The sequence below is a fragment of the Rhinolophus sinicus genome, chromosome 18, assembly GCF_057876585.1.
Source record: "Rhinolophus sinicus isolate RSI-liver-muscle chromosome 18, RSI-T2T, whole genome shotgun sequence".
NCBI lineage: Eukaryota > Metazoa > Chordata > Mammalia > Chiroptera > Rhinolophidae > Rhinolophus > Rhinolophus sinicus.
Window position 1 is genome coordinate 70,597,449 of NC_142518.1, and position 21,942 is coordinate 70,619,390.

General features: G+C 37.3%; 1 protein-coding gene across 1 annotated transcript in view; it reads left to right on the forward strand.

Annotated features, from left to right (window-relative positions):
- Window positions 1-21,942, forward strand: part of IL1RAPL2 (interleukin 1 receptor accessory protein like 2) — a 1,393,053-nt gene that overhangs the window by 751,874 nt on the left and 619,237 nt on the right. Inside the window, exon 4 of the mRNA XM_074323975.2 lies at window positions 5,126-5,312. Within this exon, the coding sequence (XP_074180076.2) occupies window positions 5,126-5,312 (187 nt within the window). The remainder of the gene's footprint in view (window positions 1-5,125; window positions 5,313-21,942) is intronic.

Genomic DNA, 21,942 nt, shown 5'->3' on the forward strand with positions numbered 1-21,942 from the left:
AAATCAAATATATTTTTCAATACAGTTTTATTATTTTTGTAATGATTCTCAAGAAATGGAATTCATCAAAGGACCTGAGATCCTGTTTGTTTAGTCATCTGTTTCCCTTCCCTGATTTTGCTATAATATCAGTTCATAATTCTTATGTTTTGAGGAGTACAATTTCATCTAAGGATTGTAGATTGATTAATTGATAGTCAGGCATAGCAGTCAATTCACATTTCAAAAATGTCAGAAAGCAAAATTTGTTTGTTTACTGATCATTAGGTGGTTCTGGAATTTGCAAGGAAAGTATTTGGAAGTAAGGATAAGACAATTAAAACAACCATTTAGAAGCTTCAACTATATCCTCAGGCATTTTATCTGGACTTCTGTTTTAGATGGGAAAATGATCACTAATTTATTTATTTTTCAACAGATTAGTTATAATGATACAACGAATTCACATAAACTAAATTCTGAAATAAAACTAGATTTTTATAGTATAAGCTTGTTTCATGAATGGAAATTAGAAAGGGCCATATATATTTTTCACGTACATTTTAAATCCTGGGTCTTGTTTTTCCCTTTAGGGAACCTATGATTGGTCAGCATTTTACCTTAGAGATACTTCTGGGGGAAAAAAGTATAATTTATGACTTAAAGTACAGTAAATTTTTGGAATAGGACGTGTGGTTTATTCATAAATTTGTAAATTCTTCTGTGCTGTGCACGTTAACAACATCATTCTTTAAATGTTATTCTTACACATCGATATTTATTTCTATGAGCTTCTTCAAGTTGATATGGATAAACAAGAGTTAGTTTGGCTGTTAACCCATTTTAGCATCAGGTTCTGAGATTACCCAGGGACTTATAGGTGAAACCTTGGTTCCCATCCACTGATCAGCTATATGGGCTTCACTAAGTTCTGTGTCTATGTTTCACTCCTGTGCAAAATGTCAGTGATACTTACCCTGTACGTTTTCCTTGATTATTAGAGGAATTAAATAAAATAAGAAATGTGGAAGTACTTGAAATATTACAAATACATGCAAATGTATAAGGCATTACTGCAATGTCACTGCAAGGCTCTTTCCTCATATTAATCTTAAATGTGCGCCTTGTCCTCAGGATGTGATGGGAAGACACAAAAAAGTACAATCCCCATTCTACACACTCATCAGTCAGCTTCCTCCAACTTACACAACTGTAATGTACCTAATGGAAGACATGTAACATTTTTAGGTCTCAATTGCAGAAAACATTTAAAATAGAACTGGCCTGGAGGCATTTTTCAAAATACATTCTAAATAATGCAAGATTGTTAGTGGGAACTGTGTCAGGGCTGGAATACATACCTAAGAAAAACCAACCTGAGTCTCAGACAGGCAGCCTTGATCACACCTTCCCCAGGTCAGTGACAGAGACAGCAAAACTCATACCAGGCCTTGTCTCTGACTCCAGAGACCTTGATTGTCATCATGGACTTCATACTAGGGCTTGTTCATGGGTTAGCAAGCAATTTGTCAGCAGCCTTTCACATGTGGGAGACCAGAACAATAGTGAATTCATGCAGAGCTCTGGCCGAAGCATGTTTGTGGGTATACGTTGGAGAAGACTGAAACCTATCATTTTTCCTCCTTCAATCCATCAGACACACCCAGGATGGGTTCTCTGCTCTCATTCTCATCCCATGTTAATGAAAGTGCTAATGCCATGGATTACATAGCTTACAGTTTGCAGTGGTTGGGGAGGAAACACATAGGATTATCTCTTTTCTTTTGTGCCTGGAAACCTTGCCTAGAGTACTGGGGTTTATTACAGAAATTGTTTATCTAAGAGCCCCCAGAAGGCTTAGTGAAACTCTTGCTGACAAGTTGACCTCCAAGGTTCTGGTGTTTGCCTAGCAGCTAGTACTCATACTACCTGCAAGTTCTTTCCTACCTTAATTGCTTTCTCTTTATTTATGTGCCTGGGTCAGTATACATTTTTGATCCCTTCACACCTTCATGGCCCTCTGGTACTAGGCCTGTTGCCCAACTGACTTCTTCCAGACACATTCCTATCAATAGCTCTCCTAACTCTGTGGCATATCTTAACTCATTGCTGGCAGTGTATTGTTTTGATTATACAAATTATTGTTCATCATTACTATATATCACATATAAGTTATAATTATTGTTTGCTAAAAACATGTATAGCAAGTAATCTTAACAGGAATAACAGTTCAAAGTACAATTTATTAAATATCTACTGTGTATTAGATGCTGTATTATGTGTTTTACATACATTATTTTTATAGTTAGAACAGCCTGGAAATGTCAGGTATTGTAATCATTCCAACTGAAAACAGTAAACATATTTTTGCTCATGGTTGTGTAACAAAAGCAAGTCCTTCCCCCAACCTCCAATGGAACCACCATAAAGGACATCTTATTCCTATTTTTCAGCTGAGGAAACTGAGACTGAGAGATGTTACATAATTTGCCCAAGTACACAGAGCAAGTTGAACCTAGAGGATCTTAGCTCAAACATGGTGCTTTGTTAAGAAACCACTACATTATTGCAATCCCTTATTTAGGCTACCCCGCCCCAGGGTTAAATATAGTTGGGACAGTAAAACGTCTTTCAGGGCACTGCACATTCTATCTACTTCTATTGTTGAGACTGCTGGTCAACAGCTCTCTTTCACTGGGGTTATAATATAATAATGGAAAGATGTTTCACAAATAAGTCTTTTTCACGTATATGGATGAACACCATGGAGCAGATATGACCAACTTCTGTAACATTAAGAACTGTTCAGAATACTGCATACCCAGCAGAGATGATTCTGTTTGTTCTGTGTTCAACATCTTTTAAAAACTGAATATTTATTGTAATTCAATCCCCCATATCTACCCTAGTCTTGTTTGTCTCTGAGATGTAGCCAGTATATTCTCTTCTTTACTAGCATGCTGATATACAAAGTGTGGCTAATCCTTACCCTTGTGGTACAAGAATACCTGCAAAATTATTCTGAGTCATATTTAAACAGGGAATGTGATATTTGACAAGCCATATACCTGAATCTGTAGAATGGGGGTGGGTGCTAGTACCATATGGGGATGAGGCAAAAGTGGAGCAGAAAGGACATGTCTGTTGAATACATACCTTTTGATGCCCACTTATTTAATCAACTAACATTTACTGAGTTTGAGTACCAACTATTTATTCATTTAGATCCCAGGGATAGAGTGATGAAAAGGAGCAACAAATTCTTGGCTTACACTTACCAAATAAACAAACGATAGAAGAGCAGAGAGAAGAGCAAATATAAAAGTACATGGCTTCAATAGGCTTAGTGATTCGAGGAACAGAGGAAATGCCGTTGTGACTGCACCCTAATGAGTGAAAGGCAGAGTATTATGATAGGCCAGATCATGGAGGACTGTAAAGGAAGGAAGAAAACATGAAAATGTTTATCACTGAAGTATTGAAAACAGACTCAAGAAGAGCCAAATTGATCGAACCAAACTTTACCTTCTTGGCTGAGATGTAAAAGAAAACAAAACCAACCAAACAAACAAACGAAAAAACAACAAAAACATTCTGATTCTGGTGCATTTAGTTTGATGGCTTTTAAAGAGGCTGTCAAACATCTAACAAGAGAATGAAATGTTCTGACATTTCATCCCCAGTAGGCATGTCTTCTGCCTTTTGGGTTCTAGAAACCTACCTTGAGGAAGAAAGAAAAGCAATAGCTCACAATTTACATTGTATAATGGGATTTCATCTGAATGTCAGAATGGGAGTACTGTGATAGCATCCTTATCAGATGACATAGGCCTGGGCAAAGTCAGCAATATTTGCCAGTAATTAACTGTACTAGAAATCCAAGTAGCAGCCATTTTGATTAACTTAGTTTATACACCCAATGGGTACTGGCAATCTGTACTCCTGTGTTTTGTAGGATAGCTTGCATATTGTGCAATTTCAATTTCTGTTGTTAGCTTGAATACTAACAGTGCTTTGAGGTGATCCTAAAATTATTGATTAGCATGCTAATCCCTTCTGTCAGGATTGTTATCACTTGACTATAAAAACACTTGGTTTTGAAGAACACTTGGCACTTTGCATTTTTAACAGCATCTATCTGATGATGTTTAGAACAGATATGGTTCTGAAATGTCCTACCAAGAGATTTACAGTTGACCTTCTAAGTCTGACCAGGTTGCTTCTGATATCTCCCTTGCACTTTCCTTTTTTCTTTTGTGTGGTTGCTATCTTCTGGAGTCCAGGTAGAGTGGGTAGGGAAAGGTCATGGGGTATGCATAGGGAAGTGAAGACAGTATTATATTCCATAAATACCCTTATAAAATGAGTTAGCCAATTAATGGCCAATTTGTAAAGTGGCCTTGTGGTAAAATTCAATTTTGAAACTCTTTATAATGCTAGTATTGGTGACTTAGTACAGAGTGACCACTCTCTACTAGGATTTGGTCTTTATAGGAACCCAGAAATTGATCCCTGACATATCTTGGCAAATACCTTAAAAAGCTGTGTAAGCTAACAGATATAGTTTGTATGTTGATCTGGTTTTTGGTGTATATCTTTTTTTTTTTTAATTTTATTTTATTAAATTTATTGGGGTGACAATTGTTAGTAAAATTACATAGATTTCAGGTGCACAATTCTGTATTACATCATCTATAAATCCCATTGTGTATATCTTATAAAAGGAAATGTTGGCTTAGAAACCAATGGCAAAATTAAACAACCTTTGGAAATCCTAGTAATGGACTGGCCATAGGGGCAGAGAGCAAATGGCTATATCTCTAGTTGTAGACCTTCTAACAAGTCTTCACTATCAGATTTTTAATACACAAATATTTATCACTGGGACAAAAGCCTGAGCATCTTACAGTTGAGAAGATAGGTACAACTGCTCTATATAGCTACCTCGTGGTCAAAGATGTCCACATTAGCATTTTGTTTCATATATTCTGTCAGTTGAGGTAGAAAACTGTTCTGTGTTTTGATGTTGTTTCTGATTTCTAGGCAAGGTCCTAAATGGAAAAGTCAATACTCTTGAAATATATAGAGTACAAACAAATTGTAAATACCCAAATAAAGTCATTTTGCTATTTTTCTGTTTCTACAGAAACTCAACATATTGCATGAAGGTGTCAATGTCCTTGACTGTTGCAGAGAATGAATCAGGCCTGTGCTACAATAGCAGGATCCGCTATTTAGAAAAATCTGAAGTCACTAAAAGAAAAGAGATCTCCTGCCCAGACGTGGATGACTTTAAAAAGTCCGATCAGGAGCCTGATGTTGTGTGGTACAAGGTAACTCAGCATGGTGTTAAATGCATTTTTTCTTTTTTTACCTTAAGTCAATAGCTGTTTTGGGGGTAGGAAAAGAGGGACGTTTTATTTCTAGTTTTTGGTATTAGATATTTCACTGATAAGAATCACCAGATTCACAGCTACATAATTCAGAGCTATGACTCCTTTACATCACTGTTTTCCATGCACTTCCATCAGCAGGTGTCAGAAGCAATCCCACCTTCTCCACCTGCTAAAAATGAGTAAAATCTCCCTTCACCTCAGCTCATGAGAGCAAATGGGAAGAACAGTGAAGATTTAAGAAAGTATTTTAAGAACATAGAAATATTTACTGTGAGGAGCAAAGGCTCAGCATTACAAGTAATACTACTTACAAAGAATAACAACTGTTGTGGTATATACTGGAAGGGCCACTGCAGTCAATGCAGAGGAGAGAAATGGGCCCAGTGCAGGATGTGTCAACACCAGAAATGACGTGTTTAGCTAGAAATACACCACACTCAAAGGGTGAACAGAAGAGAGTTGAAGGAACTATTTACAGAGGTGGGGTTAGGGCTCAGGCAACCAACAAAGGAGGAATCTGTAAATCACTACCACTTCTGGGCCTGCAGTGACAAGGGGGAGGAGCAGTGTCACTGGAACCTGGCAAGAGTGGTGCAGACCTGTCAAGAGATGTTGCCTTAGTGGAACACATGAACTGTGGCAGTACATATGGGGATAGGAAGGATAAACACCCTTCCCCCTCTTAACTCTTGCCTTCCAATTTCCCTCTAGTACTGCCCCCTCTCTCCCAAGTGAACTCAAACAGAAGTCAGAGGGAAAAACCAGGAGATAGACTCAATAGTCTTCAACTTTCCTGGGCATAGATTAGGACACAGAATAGGTCTAGGGGAGGAAGCAGAGAAATAACCATACAACCTTCCAGCTATGATGTTCTAGCTGCTATCCTGGGGTCCTGGGGTCCTATGACAAGACTGAGTAGCCTCTGCCAGCTCTGAGCCACAGTGGTTGACACGTAATAGAGTTTTAAATGTGTTGGCCAGAGATGACCAAGGAGGTTTTCTGCACAGGTGCTGTCCACATTGTTGAAAACAAATACACATAAAAGGTAGAACAAGTTGGTTCTATAGAATCTGACAGAACCTCAGTTCCCAGGGAAGCCTATACCCTAATTTGTACAGCTGCCGTGTGTTTTTACATTTGGAAGGCTCTCCATCTTCATACCTGGATAATTCACCAGTAGACGCCAAGAGCATGTCCTGAACTAAGACTTTGAGTCTCTATGTGAACTGTCCTCCTCCCTTTTTTTTCTTAAAGAAGATAATATTTTGACAGATAAAAAGGGACATGATGTTTGTTATGCACAAATACAGAATATTCATATTTTTGTGGGATTCTTCATACCACCATCAGCCTTGTTAGTATTTGTTAAGCATTTGCTACATGCCATTCACTGGGCTAAGCTTAGTCACTGCATTATTTCATTTAAGTTTCCGTGCAACTCTGTGTGGTGGGCACTATTATCCTAACTTAATAGAGAGAAAAAAAACGAGGCCTAGAGGTATGTGGAAACTGTTCCAAAGTTACTCAGCTAACAAAGACCGGTTTTGTATTTAAGGCAGTGTGACTCCAGAGTCCATTTTCTTACTACCTTCTCCTGAAATAGGCCTGGGACTAAACCCAGCCTTGATCACAGGCAATTTTCTAAGATGCAGTCCTGGTTCAGAGGAGCCCACCAAAAGACAGAGGAAGATGGTTTTCTTTCGATTTTATAGTTGAAGAAGGGAGGTTACGAAGCTCAAAGTTTAGTAGCTAGAAGTAAAATCCAGGTCACCAGCCTTTTCTTACAATATTCATTCTACTATCTCATCTTCTTATCCTTCTGCCAAATTATTTATTCCCCCTCCTTCACATCTGTAGACATCACTATCGTCATTGAATGCCAAAGCAATTTATTTACTGGGCAGTGCTGACCATCAGTCTTTCTGAGAAATAGACTGACCAGTAGTGATGCCTGGATAATACCATTTAATATTTTTACAACATTTTACAATTGATAAATAATAATCATGATAATAGCTGACATTTGTTGAGTATTTACTATATGAGGTCTGACAATTAAGTTTGCGAACTCATTGCGACATTGTTGCTAACCTTTTTTGATATCAGAGGGATTATTCATTATGAATTTGTACCAACTGGACAAATTAGTTAACCCAGTTTACCATTTGGAAGTGTTGAAAAGACTGCATGAAAAAGACGACCTGAACATTTTGCCCAAAATTCATGGCTCTTGCATCACTACAATGCACCAGCTCCCACGGCACTGTCTGTGAGGGAGTTTTAGCCAGTAAACAAATAACTGTATTGGAACACCCTCCCTACTCACCTGATCTGGCCCCCAATGACTTCTTTCTTTACCTGAAGATAAACGAAATATGGAAAGGAAGACATTTTGATGACATTCAGGACATCAAGGGTAATAAGACGAAAGCTCTGATGGCCATTCCAGAAAAAGAGTTCCAAAATTGCTCTGAAGGGTGGACTAGGCGCTGGCATTGGTGCATAGCTTCCCAAGGGGAGTACTTTGAAGGTGACCATAGTGATATTCAGCAATGAGGTATGTAGCACTTTTTCTAGGATGGGGTCTTAATTGTCAGACCATAAAACAGGCTCTGTTTTAAGTGCTTTAGTTGGATTAACTCAATCTCTAGAAGTACCATGTGAGGTACGTATTATTATTATCTCCATTTTATAGAAGAGGTGACTGGAGACTCAGAGAAATTAAGTGACTTTAAAAAATCACACAGCAGTTTGTGACTTGCAGTTTGGCTACTGGGCCCATCCTCTTAGCCATTACACTATACCAATGAATCAGGATGAAAAACCAGAACCCAAATTTAAAGAGTCCCTGAAGCTCCCAGATACATTGTTAACCCTGCTTCTCACACAAGATTTCGAGTAAATCTTTGAAAAAAAAATGTATTTATGTATTGAGGAAATGTTTCTCTTTTTTAGTCAATATTTCGGTAACCTACCCTGCTTGCTTTGGAGTTGTGCATACCGTACAAGGGTGAACATGCAGTGCTTTTGCTCTGGCTACAAGAATGTAAAGGAGAGGACATACTTGTTCACAGTTCACTCTGGTACCCATCCAAAGTTGGAAATGTACCATGTATTATCATCACAGGGTTTTATAATATCACAATGTATTATACAGTGTTTTCATAGTGAAAAGCATGTGTGTTGCACGACTTTTATCCCAGTCATCTTTTCAGATACAGGTAATACTATGGAAACTGGTTTCTTTTCTATCCATTTCTACTTTTTACTTACTCTCTAATTATTTTGTATCCCTCTCATGTTCTGTTATGTTATGGTTTCCTAGACTGTCTGACATATGCTATGGTTGGCCTGTCAGGACTATCTTTACATGCCTGCATGTAACCACAGCTGGATAGCAAGGTAGAAGCAAATCAGGTGGCACTGGAGCATGTTCAGAAAGATCATTAAGATTATCCTGATTTCCTTGGAAAATACGAGATATGTGTATGGGGCCTTTATCTCCTTTATTTGAACTCTATCAGTTGACAAAAGGAAGTGAGGAGAGAGGCTACACTCTTAGCACTTCCTCCTGACACTGTATAAATGAGGCTTAGACATTAGAACAGAACATACAATAATGTTAATGATTTTAGAAGCACTTTTGAAATGAGAGCTAAAGATACTTTTTTTTAATTGAACTAAGGACACTAGAACAACCTCATTATTCACTGAGAACACAGTTGTCACAGGACTGTAGAGTCCTTTTACCCCATTTCTAAACAAAAGAATCCTCTAACTTTAATAGGATATCAACAATGAAAATACTAATACATTCCTTGGGGTGAAACACTCATCTATGTGATTAGTTATGTCGGTTGCTAAAAGCCTGATGTTAATGAGGTCAAGGCTACCAGTTTGAATCTTCTTTTTTGTTGCACAAGAATCTCAATTTCAGATGTTTGCCATTGGTTATAAATGGTATGGATCGGAGCCATACCATAGGGGTGGTTCAGTGCAAATTCATTCATTCATTTGTAAAACTCTTCATTCTTTCAACGTATTTATTGGGTACCTACTATGTGGTGGGCACCATGCTAGGAACTGGGGATAGTGAAGTGAACAAAATAAACACATTTCCCTGTTCTCAAGGTGGGGGGTATAGATAAGTACACAGCTTCTCCTCAACACTCCAGGAAGGAGCTATATCAATTTAAACATCTAAGGAACAGCTCTTACTTGAAATCAACAGCATTTGTATGGAGTAAAGGGCAGTAGAGATAATAATAATTCTGTTTTTAACCATAGACACAAATGCTTTGCAAAGGAAAATTTCAAAATTAAATAAGATCAATTAATATTTCCACAGTATAAAATAGCCAACAGCAATGTTTCACAAATCTTCTCATGTTATAGCACACCTAGAAAATGGTAATATGCCACAGTGAGGTGACTGGATGAACTTCCCTGAGGGCTCAGGCTGCTCCAGATCCCATGTGACTGATTTAAGGCTGAGGCACAGATCACTGTGACTATTCACTAGTAACTATTCCTTAACACCCCAGGGTGCTGTGGCACACTGGCGTGGAAGCTGTGGTCTACTTTTCCATAAAATGTAACATATACAGAGGGTGCCAAAAAATGTATCCACATTTTCAGAAAGAAAAAAAAAAAACTATTAAAATTGTAATACTGAATATATACCGATAACAAAAGAATACAAGTCACGTTTGACTTCTGCAATTACAAGTGGTGCACAAAGTGGTTACCATAAGCTTAATTTTAATACAGATTTTTTCTTTCTTAAAATGTGTACACATTTTTTCAGCACCCTCTGTAGTTATTTAAACCTGGCTGAGTAAGCCAATCCTGGTTGTTCTCCAAATGCAAGGGTTGTGTGGAAGGATGCTGTATCTCCTCTATTTGAGCCTCATCAGTATCAGCAGGAGGTGAGGCTACTTATTGATGGCTGTCATCATCATGTTTTCATAGATCAGGAATCTTAAATAGCTTACAGAGGGTCACTTTGCTAACACATGGCCAATTAGAGGTTCAAGTCCTGAACTCTTGACTTCTAGTACATATTATTCTTATAACTCCACTCTGCTCTGCTAAATGTATTTTATGCACTTAATGTACTGAAATTATTGATGTAAATAGAATGCTCTTTCAAACTTGTTATTTCAGAAACAGTTCCTAAAAGGACTCATTAATAACTCTAAGTGTCCAAAGTAACTCAAATGAACTAGAAAGAGAGATTTTCCTCAATATCAAACTGGAACTAAGTAAAAGGAATTTCAATACCATAGGGACCCTAGAGTGCATCTAGCCCAACTCATTTCTCTTATATATGAGGAAACCAAAGCCCAAAGAGGTTAAGTGATTTGCTTAAGTCTAATGAAACCCATTTATCTTTGTCTTTTGACATTTACTTAATTTTACAAAAAGCTTGGACACCAGCCAAAAGAAGTGAATATCTATCTATGTATCTATATATCTTTTATAAAATGTGATCATTTTCACAAATCGATGTAAACGTGTATAAAGTCAGTTGTACCCTGCTCTTCTACTCCATTATAACCATCTAAGGTAACTAATGTTACCTGTTTGTTATATCATTTCACACTTTCCTCTATGCCAATGCATTCTCTCTATATTATTTTTACATACACATATATACAAGGTGTGACAATTAAATTCACAAACTTGCCACCTTGCACTTACGTTGCCAGCATTGTACAAACAGTTCAGTAAGGTTTCATAACCCTGATATATTAGTGTCTCACAGCTGTGTTCATGTCGACATCTGGCAGTGTCTTGCTGAGTGGTGTTCATTATTGTTGTTGCATATTTTTGTGTGCCATTGCAAGACTGTCTGAGTTTGAATTAGAGCAATGAACAAACATTAAATTTCTTGTTAAACTTGGCAAGAGAGGAAGCGAAATCAGGGACATGTTAGTCCAAGTTTATGGGGGAAATGCCATGAAGAAAACAGCAGTGTACAAATGAATTAAACATTTTTCTGAGGAGAGAGAATGTGTCACTGATGAAGAGAGGTCAGGGCAACCAGGAAAAAACAGAAGTGATGAAAACATAGCAAAAGTTATTCGAATTGTGCGTCAAAATCTTTAGCTGACTGTGAGAAGCATAGCAGATCAAGTAAACATCGATAGAGAAACAGTTAGGAAAATCTTCACTGAAAATCTTGGCATGAGTAAGGTATGCACAAAAACGGTCCTAGTGAAACCCTCATACACTGTTGGTGGGAATACAGATTGGCGCAACAGCCATGGAAGGCCTTGTGGAGGTTCCTAAAAAAACTAAGAATAGAATTACCATATGACCCAGCAATCCCTCTCCTGGGTATCTACCCAAGAAAATCTGAAAACATTTATCCATAAAGGTTTATGTGCTCCAATGTTCATTGCAGCTTTATTTACAGTGGCCAAGACATGGAAACAGCCAGTGTCCTTCGATAGATGATTAGATAAATAAGTTGTGGTATATATACACAATGGAATACTACTCTGCCATAAGAAAAGATAAAATAGTACCATTTGAAACAACATGGATGGATCTTGAGATTATTGTGCTAAGCGAAATAAGTCAGACAGAAAAAGTAGAGAACCATATGATTTCACTGATATGTGGTATATAAAACTGAGAACAACAAAAGAACAAGACAAACAAATAAAGAAACGAAAACTCATAGACACAGACAATAGTTTAGTGGTTACCGTAGGGTAAGTGGGGATGGGGGTGTTTGATGAGGGTAAAGGGGATCAAATATATGGTGATGGAAAGAGTACTGACTCTGGGTGGTGACCACACAATGTGTTATAGAGATGATGTGTTACATTACTGTACAACAGAAATCTATGTAACCTTACTAACAACTGTCACCCCAATAAAGTTTATTAAAAAGAGGAAAAATAATGGCCCCGTTGTTAAAAACTCTTAGCGAAGTGGAAATAGAAGGATCATATCTCAACACAAGGAAAGCCATGTATGATAAACCCACAGCTAGCATCATATTCAATGGGGAAAAGCTAATACCATTCCCCTTAAGATGAGGAACAAGGCAAAGTTGCCCACTTTCTCCATTTTTATTCAACATAGTTCTGGAAGTCGTAGCCACAGCAAACAGGCAAGAAAAAGAAATAGGGGGCATCCAAATTGGTAAGGAGGAAGTAAAATTGTCATTATATGCAGATAACATGATTCCATGTATAGAGAACCCCAAAGACTCCACCAAAAATCTATTCGAACTGATAAATGAATTTAGTAAAGTAACAGGATACAAAAATTAATATTCAGAAATCAGTTGCATTTGTAGACACCAATAATAAACAATCAGAAGGAGAAATTAAGAAAATAGTGCCATTTACAATTGCCTCAAAGACTATAAAATACTAGGAATAAATTTAACCAAGGAAGTAAAAGACCTGAGCTCAGAAAATTTTAAGACACTGAAAGAGAAATTAAAGAAAATACAAATAGTTGGAAACACATACCATGCTCATGGATAGGAAAAATTAATATTGTTAAAATGTCCACACTGCCTAAGGCAATAAACAGATTCAATGCAATTCCTATCAAACGACCAAAGACATTTTTCACAGAAATAGAACATATAATCCTAAAATTTATATGGAACCATAAAAGACCCAGAATAGCCACAGCAATCTTGAGAAATAAGAACAAAGTGGGAGGTATCACGATACCTGACATCAAATCATACTATAATACTGCAGTAATCAAAACAGCATGCTAATGGCATAAAAACAGACACATGGAGCAATGGAACAGAATACAGAGCCCAGGAATAATTCCATGTCTATATGGTCATTTAATCTATGACAATGAAAGCAAGAATTTACATTGGAGTAAAGACAATCTATTCAATAAGTGGTGCTGGGAAACTGGACAGACACATGCAAAAAAATGAAACTGGACCACCTACTTTCACTATATACAAGAATAAATTCAAAATGGTTTAAAGACTTAAATGTAAGATCTGAAACTATAAAATTCCTAGAAGAAAATATAGGAAGAAAGTTTACAGATGTTACCCAGAATAATATTTTTACTGATATATCACCTCGGGCAAGAGAACTAAGAGAAAAAAAAAACATATGGGATTACATCAAACTAAAAAGTTTTTTCACAGCAAAAGAAACCATCAATAAAACAAAAAAGCATCCTACTGAATGGGAGAAGATATTTGTAAGTGATACATATGATGAGGGGTTAATACCCAAAATTTATAAAAAAGTCATTCACAACACCAAAAACACAAGCAACCCGATTAAACAATGGGCAGAGGACATGAAGAGACATTTTTCTAAAGAGGACATACAGATGGCAAACAGACATATGAAAAAATGCTCAACCTCACTAATTGTTAGAGAAATGCAAATAAAAACCACAATGAGATACCACCTCACTCCAATCAGAATGTCTGTAATCAATAAATCAACAAACAAGTGCTGATGAGGATGTGGAGAAAAGGGATCCCTCATGCACTGCTGGTGGGATTGAAGATTGGTGCAGCCACTATGGAAATCAGTATAGAGGTACCTCGAAAAAATGGAAATGGAACTACCTTATGACCCAGCAATTCCACTCGTAGGTATGTATCCATAGATATCCAAAACACTAATTTGAAAAAATTTATTCACCCCTATGTTTATTGCAGCACTACAAATAGCCAGCACATGAAAACAACTGAAATGCCCAACTGTTGATGACTGGATTAAGAAACTGTGATACATTTATACAATGGAGTATTACTCGGCCATAAAAAAGAATGAAATCTTTCCATTTGCAACGATATGGATGGACCTAGAGAACATTATGCTAAATGAAATGTCAGACGGAGAAAGACAAATACAATATGATTTAAGAATAGAATAAATGAACAAACTAATCAGAAACAATCCCAGAGATATAGAGGAAAAATTGAGGGTTGCTAGATGGGAGGGGTGGTGGGCTTGAGGGAGAAGGTGAGGGGATTAGAAAGCACAATCGGTAACCACAAGATTGCCACAGGGATACAAATGACCATTGGGGGAATATAATCAATAATGTTGTAAAGATTTTGTAGTGTATCTGATGGACACTTATCTTATTAGGGAGACCACCTCAGGGTTGATGTAGATGCCTTATCACTGCTCTGTATGCCTGAAGCTGAAACTGAACAATAATGAATGTCACTCATAATTTTATACACATATATATATATATATATATATATATATATGTGTATAAAATTATATATATATATATATTCACAGGATGTGGAGTACAGCATAAGGAATAGAGTCAGTGGAATTGTAAGAGCGATATATGATGTCAGAGGGGTAGTAGATTGGGGTGGGGGTTATCACTTGTGACAGGTATAAATATCTAACCATTATGTTGTTTCGCACACCTGAAACTAATTTAAAAAAAAAAAAAGGTCCTGAAGGAGCTCTTGCATCACGACAATGTTCAAGCTCACAAGGCACTGTCTGTGAGGGTGTTTTTAGCTAGTAAATAAATAACTGTATTGGAGCACCCTCCCTACTCACCTTATCTGACCCCCAATAAATTCTTTATTTACTCAAAGATAAAGGAAATATTGAAAGGAAGACATTTTGATGACATTCAGGACACCAAGGGTAATAAGACGACAGTTCTAATGGCCATTCGAGAAAAAAGTTTGAAAATTGCTTTCAAGGGTGGACTAGGCGCTGGCATCAGTGCATAGCTTCCCAAAGGGAGTACTTCGAAGGTGACCATAGTTATATTCAGCAATGAGGTATGTAGCACTTTTTTAAGGATGAGTTTGCGAACTTAATTGTCAGACCTTATACTGTCAACTGATGGTCATTGGTGCCAATTGAACACCAACAGTAATCCTGAGTTTGGGATGTGGTGAAGAAGGAAACTATTCAGTGATAGGGGATATAGCTGTGCAGCTCAACTGTGCTATAGCACGGAGGTGAGGACAGCTCAGTAGTGTTACAGCTCAATTATGAGAAAGCATGACTGTGGAACAGCACAGCTGTGAGGTGGCCCTGGGGCGAGGCCCTTCTCTTGCTAGACAACTCTACTCCTCTCTGCCAAGGCATCTTCAGTTTTTCAGCTGCGAAGTATTCAGTAGTTGGTGTAAAGGGAAAGTGCCTCTCCAAGCCAGAGGGAGCTGACTTATATATAGAGAAGTCCCTGCACGTGGTCCCTGATTGGTCTGTCCTCTGCAAATGAGGACTCCTCACAGTTGGATTTGTCCAAAAGGACTGTCCTGATTGGTTAGAAAGGAGTTGCTCTGATTGGTTGGTGAAGATGTTGATGGGGGATATAGCTGTGCAGCTCCGACTGATTGGGGAAAGCCTTAGTCCTAATAGTTGAAAAACCATTCCAGGAACTTCTTTATAATGGCTGGCGCAGATGCCAGGCAGGCATTTCAGTGGAGACTACTTCCTGAAGTGCGGTTTGCATTAGTGGCTCCTGTTTAGAAATGACTGGTAGGCTGTTTTTAAAAATATGAGCCCCATGAGCCACCAGAGGTCCTTCTTGGTAGGTATCTTTTTTTCTCAGGTCACACAATACATATACACATATATCTCCCCACCTCTGATTTTTATATAAAAGTGTACATATTGCACAAATCACTCTTCAGCTTTCTTCACCACACACAAATTTATCATGAACATAATTTCATCTTGATAATAAAGATCTAATTCATTATTTTAAAAATTTATTGGGGAGACAATTCTTACTAAATTACATAGATTTCAGGTGTACAATTCTGTATTACATCACCTATAAATCCCATTGTGTGTTCACCACCCAGAGTCAGTTCTCCTTCAATCACCATATAGTTGATCCCCCTTACCCTCATCTCTCACCCCCCAAACCCCTTACCCTCTAGTAACCACTAAACTATTGTCTGTGCCTATGTTTTTGTTTCTCATTTGTTTGTCCTGTTCTTTTGTTGTTTTTGGTTTATATACCATATATCAGTGAAATCATATGGTTCTCTGTTTTTTCTGTCTGACTTACTTCACGTAGCATTATACTCTCAAGATCCATCCATGTTGTCACAAATGTTCCTATATCATCTTTTCTTACCGCCGAATAGTATTCCATTGTGTATGTATTCCACAACTTCTTTATCCATTCATCTATCGAAGGACATTTTGGTTGTTTGCATGTCTTGGCCATCGGAAATAAAGCTGCAATGAACATTGGAGCACACGTGTCTTTATGGATACGTTTTTTCAGATTTTTTCGGTACATATTCAGGAGAGGGATTGCTGTGTCATATGGTAATTCTATTCGTAATTTTTTGAGTAACCTCCACACTGCCTTCCATAGCGGCTGCACCAGTCTGCATTCCCACCAACAGTGTATGAGGGTTCCTTTTTCTCCACAGCCTCTCCAACACTTGTTAGTATTTGTCTTGTTGATGATAGCCATTCTGACTGGGGTGAGGTGATATCTCATTGTGGTTTTGATTCGCATTTCTCTGATGATTAGTGATGTTGAGCTTTTTTTCATATGGCTGTTTGCCATTTGTATGTCCTCTTTGGAGAAATGTCTCTTCAGGTCCTCTGCCCGTTATTCAATTGGGTTGTTTGTTTTTTTCTTGTTGAATTTCATGAGTTCCTTGTATATTTTGGATATTAGCCCTTTATCGGAGGCACTGTTTGTAAAAATCTTCTCCCATTCGGTTGGTTGCCTCTTTATTTTGTCGATGGTTTCTTTTCCTGTGCAGAAGTTTTAAGTTTCATATAGTCCCATTCGTTTATTTTAGCTTTTACTTCCATTGCCTTTGGAGTCAAATTCATAAAATGCTCTTTGAACCCAAGTCTATAAGTTTAGTAACGATGTTCTCTTCTATGCAGTTTATTGTGTCAGGTCTTATGCTTAAGTCTTTGATTCATTTTGAATCAATTTTGGTACATGGTGACAGATAGCAGTCCAGTTTCATTCTTTTGCAAATGGATATCCAATTCTCCCAGCACCATTTATTGAAGAGGCTGCCTTTCCTCCATTGTATGTTTTTAGCTTCTTTTTCAAAAATTGTCTGTCCATATTTATGTGGTTTTATTTCTGGGTTCTCAATTCTATTCCATTGGTCTATGTGTCTGTTTTTACGCCAATACCATGCTGTTTTGATTATTGTAGCCCTGTAGTACAAGCTAAAGTCAGGGAGTGTGATACCTCCAGTATTGTTCTTTCCTCTTAAGATTGCTTTGGCCATTTGGGATCTTTTGTGGTTCCAAACAAATCTGATGATTTTTTGTTCTATTTATTTAAAAAATGCCATTGGGATTTTGATGGGGATTGCATTAGTCTGTATATTGCTTTGGGTAATATGGCCATTTTAACTATGTTGATTCTTCCAATCCATGAGCACGGAATGTCTTTCCATTTCTTTGTGTCTTCTTCAATTTCTTTCAAAAATGTCTTATAGTTTTCAGCATATAGGTCTTTCACATCCTTGGTTAAGTTTATTCCTAGGAATTTTATTATTTTTGCTGCAATTGCAAAAGGAATTGTTTTTTGTATTTCTTTTTCTGAGATTTCATTGTTAGTATATAGGAAGGCAATGGACTTTTGTGCGTTGATTTTGTAGCCGGCAACTTTACTGTATTCGTTGATTGTTTCTAATAGCTTTTTGGTGGAGTCTTTAGGGTTTTCTATATATAGCATCATGTCATCTGCAAAGAGTGATAATTTAACTTCTTCATTCCCAATTTGGATGCCTTTTATTTCTTTCTCTTCCCTGATTGCTCTGGCAAGGACTTCCAACATTATGTTGAAAAGCAGAGGTGATAGGGGACATCCCTGTCGTGTTCCTGAACGTAGAGCAAAGGGCTTCAGTTTTTCTCCATTAATTATGAGATTAGCCGAGGGTTTGTCATATATGGCCTTTATTATGTTAAGGTATTTTCCTTCTATACCCATTTTGTTAAGTGTTTTAATCATAAATGGATGTTGTATCTTGTCAAATGCTTTTTCTGCATCAATTGATATAATCATATGATTTTTGTCCTTTATTTTGTTTATGTGATGCATCACATTGATGGATTTCCGTATGTTGAACCATCCTTGTGCCCCGGGGATGAACCCCACTTGGTCGTGATGAATAATCTTTTTAATGCATTGTTGTATTCGATTTGCTAGAACTTTATTTAGGATTTTTGCATCGGTATTCATCAGAGATATTGGTCTGTAGTTTTCTTTTTTTGTGCTGTCCTTACCAGGTTTTGGTATCAGGGTAATGTTGGCCTCATAGAATGAGTTAGGGAGTACTGTCTCTTCTTCAATTTTTTGGAAGAGTTTGTGCAAGATTGGTATTAGATCCTCTTTGAAGGTTTGGTAGAATTCACTAGTGAAGCCGTCTGTTCCCGGACTTTTGCTTTTGGGAAGGTTTTGGATGACTGATTCAATTTCGTTACTGGTGATTGGTCTGTTTAGATTTTCCAGTTCTTCATGGTTCAGCCTTGGAAGGCTATATGTTTCTAAGAACTTGTCCATTTCTTCTAGGTTGTTGAATTTGGTGGCATATAGTCCTTCATAGTATTCTTGGATGATCTTTTGTATTTCTGTGGTGTCCGTGATAACTTCCCCTTTTACGTTTCTGATTTTGTTAATCAGTGTCTTCTCTCTTTTTATCTTAGTAAGTATAGCCAAGGGTTTGTCAATTTTGTTAATCTTTTCAAAGAACCAGCTCTTTGTCACATTAATTTTTTCTATTGTCCTTTTGTTCTCTATTTCATTTAGTTCTGCTCTAATTTTTGTTAATTCCTTTCTTCTGCTGACCTTGGGTTTTACTTGTTCTTCTTTTTCTAGTTCTTTAAGGTGTAACATGAGGTTATTTTTTTGGGAGTTTTCTTGTTTCTTGATATAGGCTTGTAATGAGATAAGTTTCCCTCTTAAAACTGCTTTTGCTGCATCCCAAAAATTTTGGTAGGATGTATTTTCATTGTCATTTGTTTCTATGTATCTTTTGATCTCTCCTGTAACTTCTTCTTTGACCCAGTCCTTCTTTAAAAGTATGTTGTTTTATCTCCATTTATTTGTGTTTTTTCCCGCTTTCTTTTTACAGTTGATATCCAATTTCAAAGCCTTGTGATCAGAGAATATGCATGGTATGATTTCAATCTTCTTAAATTTGTTGAGACTGATTTTATGTCCCAATATATGGTCTATCCTTGAGAATGTTCCATGTACACTAGAAAAGAATGTATAGTCTGATGTGTTAGTATGAAGTGCTCTATATATGTCAATTATGTCCATTTCATCTAATGTGTCATTTAGGGCTACTATTTCGTTACTTATTTTCTGTTTGGATGATCTATCCATAGCTGTCAATGATGTATTTAAGTCCCCTAGTATAATTGTGTTTTGGTCAATTTCTCCCTTTAGTTCTGTTAGTAGTTGCTTGGTGTATTTCGGTGCTCCCTGATTGGGGGCATAAATATTGATGACTCTTATGTCTTCTTGTTGTATATTCCCCTTTACCATTACGAAATGTCCATCTTTGTGTCTTGTTACCTTTTTCACGCTGAAGTCTGTTTCATCAGATATCATTATGGCTATACCTGATTTTCTCTGGATACCATTTGCTTGGAGTGTCAATTTCCACCCTTTCAATTTGAGTGTATGCTTGCCTTGTATCTGAGATGTGTCTCTTGGAGACAGCATATGGTTGAGTTTAGTGTTTTGATGCAATCTGCTACTCTGTGCCTTTTTATTGGTGAGTTGAGTCCATTTACATTTAGGATGATTATTGATATGTGAGGATTTCCTGTCATTCTATCTTTGGTTTTCTGATAAGGCTGTGTGTCCATTGTTTCTTTGCCTTTTTGTTGTTGTCTATTATTTCTGTGTGGTTGTATTCTATGATGTTTCCTTCCGTTTCTTCTTTTATTACAGTATATATTTCAGTTCTAGATTTTTTTTTTGAGTGGTTACCCTTAAGTTTATGTAAAAGAAAGTTTGATATTTAGAGTATTCCATGTTCTTCAGCACGCTTACTTTTTCCATTCCCATATTCCGGTTCAGGCCTTTACTGTCCAACTTTTTATGTTTTGGTTGCCACAAATTGTCCCTGTTAATAGCAGTCGAATACCCTCCTTTAGAATTTCTTGTAGTGCAGGTCGTGTATTAGAAAATTCCTTTAGCTTCTGTATGTCTAGAGAGGTCTTTATTCCCCCTTCATATCTAAAGGATATCTTTGCTGGATATATTATTCTTAACTCATAATTTCTCTCTTTCAATAGTTTGAATGTTTGTTTCCAGTCCCTCCTGGCCTTTAGAGTTTCTGCTGAAAAATCTGCTGATAATCTAATGGGCTTTCCTTTGTAGGTTACCATCTTCTTTTCCCTGGCTGCCTTGAGGATTCTTTCTTTGATTTTAGACAGCTTCAATACAATGTGCCTTGGAGAAGGCTTGTTTGGTTTGAGGCAGTTAGGTGTTCTATTTGCTTCTTAGATTCGATGATCCAGTTTTGTCCACCAGTTTGGGTAGTTCTCATTGCCAATTTGTTTGAATTTATTCTCTGTTCCCTTCTCTCTTTCTTCTCCTTCTGGTATGCTCATTATTCTTATATTGCTCTTTCTGATGGAGTCAGAAAGTTCTTGTAGAGTTCTTTCATTTAAGTCTCAAGTCACTTTCTTTTTCCATCCATACAATTTCCAGGTTTCTATCTTCGATGTCACTGATTCTTTCTTCCATCTGGTCAACTCTACTACCTAATCTGGTTATTTCATTCTTAATTTCTTCTATTGCATTCTTAATCTCCAGAAATTCTATTTGGTTCTTTTTTAAAATTTCAATCTCTTTCGTAAAATGCTCATGTTGTTCTTTGATTATGTTTCTGAGTTCATTAAACTTCCTTCCTGTGTTTTCTTGCATCTCATTGAGTTTTTTCAGAACTGCAATCTTGAATTCTCTGTCACTTAAGTCACATATTTCCATATCTTTAAGTTCCTTTTCTGGGGACTTTTCAGTTTATTAATGAGCTGTCTTGTTGCTTTGGTTATTCATGGTAATTACTGATTTATTATTTCTCTTCCTAGACATCTACAAGTGGCTTCTGCAACAGGTTGATAGGAAGAGGTCTTTTTTGGTTTTCTAGTACTTGTTCGTAGAATGTTTTATTTTCTCTCTGACTGCAGCCTTTTTTTTCTCTCTCACATTGTAGTGCTATGTTTTCTCTGCAGTATTCCAGCTTCTCACACAATGGGGGGATCCCCTGGGAGACGGGCTTCTCCTCTGTTAATAGTTCGCCTGGGTCACAGAGCACAATGTCCGTCTGGGTATGGAGAGAGATTTTGAAGTTCCAAACTTCTTCCTGCACCAGATTCAGGGCCCGTATGTTTCAGCAGTTCTGTTTACTTCTGCAGGGATCTGCCCAGATAGGTGGGGCCAGGGGCTGGGTGAGTTGTGAGAAGTGGCCCAGAGCAACAGCCTGTCCTGCTTCCACAACTCCCTCCCGTTTGCTGGAACTAGTTTGGCTGTGAATCTGTGTCTGCGTTCCACAGTTCTCAGAACAGCAAATATTCTGTTCTTGTGATCTGACACTGCTACT